The 9222-nt window shown below is 53.4% G+C and overlaps 1 protein-coding gene across 1 annotated transcript; it reads right to left on the reverse strand.

The window, feature by feature from the left end:
* Positions 1 to 5378, reverse strand: GHRL (ghrelin and obestatin prepropeptide). The gene is made up of 4 exons (XM_047780785.1): positions 4417 to 5378; positions 4086 to 4202; positions 1050 to 1158; positions 1 to 150 (listed from the first exon to the last, which is right to left on the reverse strand). Exons 1-4 carry the CDS (start codon positions 4525 to 4527, stop codon positions 131 to 133), a joined length of 357 nt encoding a protein of 118 aa, XP_047636741.1. The 5' UTR covers positions 4528 to 5378; the 3' UTR covers positions 1 to 130.
* Positions 5379 to 9222: the final 3844 nt, after the last annotated feature.

Below are 9222 nucleotides of genomic sequence, written 5' to 3' on the forward strand. Positions count from 1 at the left end.
TCCAGTCTGAATGTTTATTCACCTCCCAGGCTAGCATCCCTTAGAGCTGGGTGTGATAGTGGAAGCGTCCTGGAAGCCAGGTGAGCCCTTAGGAGGCTGGGAGAACAGAGGTGGCTGGTCTCAGGGACAATCACTTGTCGGCCGGGGCCTCTGAAAAGCAAGAGGTCAAGTCAAAGTTCTGTGCTGTTCTGCCATTGCCATCAGAGATGGCTTTTCTGGAGTTCCCTGGTGGCCTAGTTCCCTAAGGATCCAGGGTTGTCACTGCTGTGGCTTGGGTTCCCTGGCCTAGGAACATTGGCATGCTGCACGCATGGCCAAAAAAAAAAAAAGGAAAAAGAAAAAAAAAGGCTTTTCTTCCACAGAGTGACTTTGGAGGTGGTAGTGTGTTGTAATGGGGAAGCACTGGCCTCGATGTGTGGACTGTGCCTTGGGCAAGTCCCCTAAAAGCGGGAGGTCCTGGAATGAATCCACCCCCACCCCACCCCCCAGGTATGGGGACAACTGTTTGGGAAAGAGCAGTTTTTTTTTTGTTTGTTTGTTTTCTTTTTCAGGGCAGCACTTGCAGCATAGGGAGGTTCCCAGGCTAGGGGTCAAATCGGAGCTGTAGCTGCCGGCCTACACCACAGACACAGCAATGCAGGATCCGAGCCGCGTCTGCAACTACACCACAGTTCGCGGCAATGCCAGATCCTTAACCCACTGAGTAAGGCCAGGGATCGAACCTGCATCCTCATGGATGCTAGTCAGATTCGCTAACTGCTGAGCCACAACGGGAACTCCCGGGAAAGAGCAATTAAAGGCCGTTTTTTATTTTTTGGCTGCACTTGCAGCATGTGGAACTTCCCAGGCCCAGGGATTAAGACCACACCACTGCAGTGACCCAAAACTCTATAGTAACAACACTGGATCCTGTGCCAAAGCAGAAGGCCACAGAAGCTCTTTAGAGAGGCAGGGATGGGGAAAGAAATTTCTGTTTTGTTACCCATAGATGGGCTCACACTGGGACTCCCAGGAACTTGGAATTGACCTTAGCCGGGACGGGGACTTACCATTGACCTCTTCCCAGAGGATGTCCTGGAGAAATTTCCCCAGGGGCTGGCCGTGCTGGTCAGACTGAGCCCCTGACAACTTGATCCCAACATCACAGGGGGCGTTGAACTAGGAGGAAGACCATTGTCAGAGCTCACACCCTCCTTCCCCTGCCACCCAGCCCCCGCCCACCTCCCAGAGGAGGCCCTGGGCTCAGGAGAGGGAGAGAAGGGCCTGGGGCCTGAGGGCACCACTAAGGGGCAGCTCAGCCGGGTACCCTCCTTCCTGGTCTTACCACCCCACCGTCTTCAGGAAACATGCTTGGTACCCCTTTTCTTACCTCTGACAAAGCTACTGGGGTTCTCTAGATGCTTTTCCCACCCCTTGCAGCTTGGGAAGATGTAAAGTTCATTGACCAGTGGTAGAGCTTCAGGCCTGGCATGGTGATTTGGGGGCAGGGGGTCTATCTGGTGTACACAGCGCTAGCCTTGGGGATGGTCTCTGCACACCCCCCTTTCCAGGTGACATTTCTTCTCATCTGCACAGGCCTTTCCTTGTTCTGTGGGAAACTGGACAGGAAGCTGATCTTTTCCAAGGAAGATGCTCTGAACCAAGTTTGTTCTTCCTGTGCTTCTTCCATTTCTTCTTCCCTTCTACAGTGAGGATGTTCCATTTCCCCTACTTTCTCGGCATCCCAAAAGTTGACTTATTGGAACTCACAATTTCCTTTTTTTGGGGGGTGCTGTTTAGGGTCACACCCTGGGATATGGAAGTTCCCAGGCCAGGGGTCAAATTGGAGCTGCAGCTGCCGACCTACACCCCAGCTCATGGCAACGCCAGATCCTTAACACACTGAGTGAGGCCAGGGATTGAGCTTGTGTCCTCACAGATACTAGTTGGGTTTGGTACCTCTGAACCACAACAGGAATTCCCTACAGTTTCCCTTTAAAAATTTTTTTTTTCCTGCTGTACCCATGGCATGCAAAAGTTCTGGGGCCAAGGATCAAACCCAAGCTACAGCAGTGACAGCGCTGGCTCCTTAACCCAATAAGCCACAGGGAACTCTCCTTTTTAAAAGTTACCTCCCAGAGTTTCTGTTGTGGCTCATTGAGGTAAGAAGCCACCTAGTATCCATGAGGATGTGGATTTGATCCTTGGCCTCACTCAGTGGGTTAAGGAGCCAGTGTTGGCATAAGCTATGACATAGTTTGAGGAGGCGGCTCAGATCCACTGTTGCTGTGCCTGTGGTGTAGGCGAGCAGCTGTAGCTTTGATTTGACCCTTGGCCTGGGAACTTGCATATGCCAGGGGTGTGGCCCTAAAAAGAAGAAGAAAAAAAAAATTACCTCCCCATCTTGTCTCTGCCATGAAGGTGGAGTGAGTGGAAATGACATGATTGATGGGCAGCCGGCGGGGGGTGGGGGTGCGGGCTCCATTCCCTCCCTTCAGTAAATACTCATTTTCCTTCCACCCCTTTGGTTGATGTGGGTGGTCAGGTGACCTCAGCCACATAAGCACCAATCAGGAAACCTGCCAGGCTGGTCTGCACCGTGGGACAAGGAGAGAGGCAACTGATGGAATGCATGGCTGCCATTGGCTGGGAGAATGGCTTTGAATGACTTGAAAAGGCCCCCTTGGCTTCATTGTCTCATCTGGTCAGTGGGAGGAGGGTGGGACTTGGTTTCAAAAGCCTTCCAGCTCTGCAACTTGATTTAAGGAAAACATTTGGAGTGGTGGAGGGACCTGTGGTGGGTGACGAGGAACCCCAGGATGGGGGAGGGGCTTGGGGAGCATGGTCAGAGTTCTGCGGCCTGGGTCACAGGTTTCCCACCCTGCATCTGGCACCCCAACTCCTCAGTCCCTTCAGACTTCTGGTTCTAGTGGAGGCAGTGCCTGCCATTTCCTCTGTGCAGTCTGGAAAGTTCCATCCATGAGTCCTCAGCCACTGAAACTTCTTCATCTGGGCTAACTAAGGCTCCTCTGGCTGGGGTGCAGCTGGGTCCTACTGGACCGAGAATTCTCACTGGAAAATTTCCCTGCTTTTAGTCTAAGGATCTTCAGGCCACCAGGTGGGAAGGTGGCAGGTGGGGCCTCAGGGGTGTGGAAGAGGTGCCTGGGAGGGGCAGAGGGCGTGGGTTGCAGAGCTGACTCTCGAAGAGGCTGGGGTAGGTAGAGGGTGGCTGAGGCGGGACAGTGAGAGATGCCCCTGGGGTACCTGCTCTCTGCCAGACCAGTGATGGGGAGACAGGCTTGGGGACTGGAGGCACCCAGACCATCCGTCCCACCTCTGTCCCACACCGCCTGTGGCCTCTCAGACAGGTGAGCCACCCTCTGTCTGGGCCTCTGTTCCTCATGTATAAACAAGGATGAGGTTCTATAAATGAGATGGGGTTCACTAAGAGCTGGAGCTGCAGCAGGTCACCTGTCCAGGGCGCCACCTCCAGTCCCAGGTAAGGTCTGGGAGGCCCTGAATCAACCAAAAAGTTTTCTTCAGGGAAAGGCCTTCAGTCTGTGACCAAGTGTTCCTTCCTGGGTGTCTGTCTGCACTGGATTTGCCGGCTTCCCGCTGAGATAGCCTGGTGTCAGCTGGCCCCCTTCTCCCCCCTGCCTCTTATAGCAAAGTCCCTTAGATGTTTGCCTGCTGATGGATCAAGACTTCGCAGAGCCCAATTGTGGAGAGTCAACTTTTTTTTTGATTTTTGGGGCCACACCCGTGGCATATGAAGGTTCCCAGGCTAGCTTCAGCTGCCTGCCTACATCACAGCTACAGTGACACGGGATCCGAGCCACATCTGTAACCTGCACCACAGCTTATGGCAGTGCCGGATTCTTAACCCACAGAGCAAGGCCAGGGATCGAACTTGTGTCCTCATGGATACTAGTCGGGTTGGTTTATGCTGAATCGTGATGAAACTCCAAGAGTCAACTATTTTCAGGTTATTTTCTCTTTCTTGAGTAGCTGGACATTGGGTCCCTGTGGACAGGCATCTCCCCGCACCCTCCACTCCCTCATCTGCTCACCCACTATGGAAAGCCTAAAACTGCAGAGGGACCCACCCGGATTTCCAGCTTGTCCTCCGTGCCTTCCACCTCACCACTGTCTTCTGGGCCGAGCCAGCCTTCCAGGGCCCGGGGCTTCAGTTTGGCTGCTGGCTTCTTGGACTCCTTTCTCTGCTGGAGAGAGGAACTGCTCTCTTGAGGCCCTAAAATGCCTACCCACCCCCACTGCTTCCTTCCAGAAGCAGAGCAAGGTATGGGCCCCCTTGCAGATCCAGAGTCCTCCTTGGGAGAGGCCTGAAGCCCAGAGCAGGTGAGCCCAGGTCCCAACTCATGGAAGGGCTGGGATGAGGTACCCGCCAGAAGCCGGGGCTCTGGGGAGCCGTCTTACCTGTACTTTCTGGTGTTCGGGGCTCAAGAAGCTGGAGCCCGCCATGGCCAAGTCTGCCATGAGGAGCACGCTGAGGAGCAGCAGGCTGCAAATGGTCCCCGTGGAGGGCATGGCCTCAGCTGGCAGGGAACAGACAGGCCTGGAGTGGAGGAGTGTTTGGGCAGCACACCCCACTCCCCATGCCTCAGAGTCTAGCAGACAGGGCAGGAGCCTTCAACCTGGGACTGTGACTGCCGACTAGAGCACTTGTACCACCTGCCTCCCCACGGTAGGAGCAGTGGAAGGCAGAAGGAATATTTGGGGACAGAATACTTGGCAGTGGGATGCCCATGTCCTTTGTCCCAGGCCCCAAGGACCTTGGATCAAGTTTCTCGAGGAAGGATAATGGAGCTGAAGTGGCAAGGTCCCAGGAGACAGGGCCTGGGGCAGCTCCTAAGTCCAGCTCTGAGCAGCCAGGCTGCCCCAGGTCTTGTGATCTCCCCCTGTTCAGATGGGCCTGCGGATGCCCAGCAGTCTAGATGAGTTCAACCCATAAACAGACCCACACGGGAAAGGCGGAGGGAGCTTACCTGGGCTTCTGGCAGAGGTGGGGCCCTGTGGCTGTCTGGTCCTTATATAGGCAGCCTGTGTTTGTTTTAAACCAGCAACCCCCCAGCGTCAGGGCTGATTTACATTCCTTGGGAACTAAAAATGCTCACATCCCCTGGGTAGAAATCAACAGCAGAGGTTAGATGCCCTGAGAGATTGCTGGGTTGGCGTGGGTGGCACACCTGCTCCTCTTGTCCTCAAGCACCCCTGGCCCTAGTTGAGGTGGGAGGGAAGACAGTGGCCCCGAGTCTGGCCCGGCCTTGCTGCTCTGGGCCTTTGCTCTTTCCCCTTTCTGATAACCCCCTTCCTCCCTGGATGGAAGGGGGGATCCTCACTCTGGAGCTTGTCTAGCCTCGACCCTTGCTGCTCCCCACGACAGGTGCTGCTCCCCAAGACAGGTGCTACTCTGGCTGACCTCCTCAAGCACACAGAAGCTCAGCCCGTGGACTATTCACACCTCCCAAAGGGCAGCCCCATTTCGCAGATGAGGGAGCTGTGGGGGAGCAGGGCAGGGACCTTCTGTAACAGGGGCTGAATTCCAGTCCTTTCTTTGGGGTGGTGATGGCTCTGCTCAGCTTGGTTTTAGTGCTTTGGCTTGCCTCCCCTCCCCTACCAGATTCTGAGAGGGCACAGAGGGGCCTGGAGGCAGGAAGCTGTGACCTGGTACTGCCCCAGGTCACCACTCACAGACTGGCCTTGGGCAGATCACTCAGCGCCTTCCTGTTCAGGGCTGCGTCTCAGGGTGGTTTTGAGGATTAAATGAGGTGATAGGTGTGAAATCCTTTATAATGCATCAAGTATGGTGCTGGTGACGACTGCTTTTTGTATGTTGGCCAGTATATGCCTGTTGCACATTCTTGCATAAAGAGTTAATTAACATCGTGAGGGATTCCTTACCTGTCCAGAGTGCTTCACTGCGCTGGCCCAGGCAGTGACTCCTCAGGGCTGGTGTTGTCTGTGCAGATCAGCTAGTGTTTCAGAGGGTTCGCTTGTGGCTGGGCTCAGCAGGGAAGGCGCCACTGCAGGCAGAGGGCAGAGTGGAGGTGAACAGAAGGTGGGAGTGTAGCCTGCTTGTGGCTACGGTGACAAGGATGGGTGCTTGGAGGAGGGTGGGGTCATAAGGAAAGGCCTAGAAGGTAGTGCCAGGTTAGGTTAAGCGAAGTTTTGGAAGCTGCTGGCACAAGGAGTTTGGGCTCTATCTGTAGGAGTGGGGACGCTAAGGCTCTTGAACCGAGTCGAGACAGGACAAGATCTTAAAGACCTGGGAGGCCGCACCTCTTATTTCACTGAGAGAAAAACTGAACTCCAGGAGGGCCACACTGGCCCCAAAGCTGCACAGTCATCAGTGGCAGTGCTGGCACGTCCAGCCCGGTTCCTGGCGGCCGTGCACAGCTTTCACTGACTCCTCATCTTGCTCCTGCAGTGAACCTGGGTTCCCAGGAAAACCAGCCCGCTCTAAGCAGGACGGGGTGGTGGCAGGGGACCCTGTAGACAGATAGCTGGTCATCAACGGACTGCCTGACCTTGGTCCACTTCAGGGGTTCCTCGACCCTGGAAGAGACTCTGGGGACAGTGGGGGCCTGGGAGAGGCTGGCCTGAGCCCAGGAGTAGAATGTGGGGGCTGGAGTCCCTCCTTCAGTCCCAGCAAGTGCAGGCAAGTCCCCTGGAGGCCTTCACCTTTATCAGCCACCTGAGCTTAGGCCTCTTGGCCTGGGGGCCCAGAAGGGCTGAAGGTGGACAAGAGTGGGGAGACGTTAGAGAGGGCCTGCCGCTTTTTCAGGGTGCACCTGCTCCCCCTCCCCCCACCGCAATAGTCACCAAACCAACTATGGTGACCAGGCACCTACTGAGCCATGAGGCCTCCCACACTCCTGCCCTGGAGACAGGAGCTTCCCGTGTTGATCTTAGATAACCCCGCCCTCAGACAAACAACCACTGCTGCTGTGTTATCTTCAGGGAACTGAAAGGTTGCCTGTGGGTTGGAAATCACCTGAAGCACATACCTCAGAGTCGAGGCTGGCTGGGGAGCAGGAAGGGCTGACAGGCGTCAGAACTACTGAGGAAGGGAGAGGCGAACCCAGAAAGTACCTCGCTGCCCACCCACAGCTGTGGAAAGGGGTGCAGACTTGGTGGGGGTCGGGGGGTGATGATGCATGCAGATCTGAGCCCAGAGGCCTGGGGTGGAAGTCTGTGAGGCTTAAGGGAAGGACTAACTTCTCCAGCTGAGGTTTTCCCCCTTTCCTTCCTAGTATGGGTAATCCCAAGGCCAAGCGTCTCCTCAGAACCTCCCTCTGGATTGCTTGGAGGGGTGGGGGTTTGCTTCCTGTGGCAGGGACTTGAGGGCCTGAACAGATCGGGGACAAATAAGAATGCCCATCACCAAATGAATTCCTGTATAAAAATGGTGTCTCAGAACAAATTGCGTGCTGATGAATAGTTGGCTTAGCAAGCACTTTTCCCCATCATTGGGCTAAAGCTTGGCCTGAATGAGGCATATTCTGAGGTTATAGAAGGGAGTTTTCTTTTTCTTTCTTTTTCTTTCCCTTTCCTTCCTTCCTTCCTTCCTTCCTTCCTTCCTTCCCTCCTTCCTTCCTTCCTTCCTTCCTTCCTTCCTTTCTTTCTTTCTTTCTCTCTCTCTCTCTCTCTCTCTCCTTTCTCTTCTTTCTCTTCTTTCTTTCTTTCTCTTCTTTTTTCCTTTTTTGGCTTTTTTAGGGCCACACTTGTGGCATGTGGAGATTCCCAGGCTAGGGGTTGAATTGGAGCTGTAGCTGCTGGCCTACACCACAGCCTCTGCAATGCAGGATCTGAGCCGCATCTTTGACCTACACCACAGCTCACAGCAACACTGGATCCTTAACCCACTGAGCGAGGCCAGGGATCAAACCTGTGTCCTCATAGAAGCTAGTAAGATTCGTTAACAGCTGAGCCATGATGGGAACTCATTTTTATTTATTGATATTTTGAAAAAAAATTTTTTGCCACCCTGCAGCATATGGAGTTCCCCTACCAGGGATCAGATGAGAGCTGCGGTTGAGACAACACAGAAGCTCTGGCAATGCCAGATCCTTAACCCACTGTGGATCTGGGCCAGGGATTGAACCTGTGTCCTGAGCTGCAGAGATACCGTAGATGCCATTGTGCCACAGAAGGAACTCCAATTTTTTAATTTCATTGAAGTATAGTTGATTTACAAGTTATGATAATTTCTGCAGTTCAACAAACTGTTTCAGTTGTGCACACATATCTATTCTTTTTCAGCTTCTTTTCCAATATAGATTAGTTCTCTGTGCTGTACAGCGGGTCCCCCTTTGACCAATCGTTCCATATACCTTGGTGTGCTAAGCCAACCTCAGACCCCCAGCCCATCCCTCCCCCCACCTGTCCCCTTTGGTAACCATAAGTTTGTCTCTGAAGTCTGTGAGTCTGTTCTGAGAATAAGTTCATTTGTATCTTTTAAAATTTTTTTTTGTCTTTTCTAGGGCTGCACCCGTGGCACATGGAGGTTCCCAGGCTAGGGGTCTAATCGGGGCTGTAGCTGCCGGCCTACACCACAGCCACAGCAACAGCAACACGGGATCTGAGCTGCGTCTGTGACCCACACCACAGTTCACGGCAACACCGGATCCTTAACCCACCGAGCAAGGCCAGGGATCGAACCTGCAACCTCATGGTTCCTAGTCGGATTCGTTAACCACTGCTCCACGACGGGAACTCCTGTATCATTTTTTTAGATTCCATGTATAGGTCATATGACATTTGTCTTTCTCCATCTGACTCACTTAGTATGATAATCTCTGGTTGCATCCATGTTGCAGCAAATGGCATTATTTCATTCTTTTTGTATGGCTAATATCCCATTGTATGTATGTGTATATACACACATATACACACGCACACACACATTTTCCTTTTTCTTTTTTTTGCTTTTTAGGGCCGCACTTGTGGCATGTGGAGGTTCCCAGGCTAGGGGTCGAAACGGAGCTACAGCTGCTGGCCTATGCCACAGCACTGCGGGATCCGAGCCGCATCTGCGACTTACACCACAGCTTATAGCAATGCTGGATCCTTAACCCACTGAGTGAAGCCAGGGATCAAACCCACATCCTCATGGATACTAGTCTGCACCAAGACGGGAACTCCCTATACCACATTTTCTTTATCGATTCCTGTGTTGGCAGAAATTTAGGTTGTTTTCTTGTCTTGGCTATTGTGAATAGT

The sequence above is a fragment of the Phacochoerus africanus genome, chromosome 1, assembly GCF_016906955.1.
Source record: "Phacochoerus africanus isolate WHEZ1 chromosome 1, ROS_Pafr_v1, whole genome shotgun sequence".
NCBI lineage: Eukaryota > Metazoa > Chordata > Mammalia > Artiodactyla > Suidae > Phacochoerus > Phacochoerus africanus.

What these genes read in the sequence shown, in the direction of transcription:
- GHRL (XM_047780785.1), bottom strand. Translation starts at nt 4,527, where the DNA reads ATGCCCTCCACGGGGACCATTTGCAGCCTGCTGCTCCTCAGCGTGCTC. An exon ending in AGGACAAGCTGGAAATCCGG is followed by an intron (nt 1,159 to 4,085) that starts GTGGGTCCCTCT and finishes TCTTCCTCCTAG; the next exon opens with TTCAACGCCCCCTGTGATGT. An exon ending in CCTCTGGGAAGAGGTCAATG is followed by an intron (nt 151 to 1,049) that starts GTAAGTCCCCGT and finishes CTTGCTTTTCAG; the next exon opens with AGGCCCCGGCCGACAAGTGA.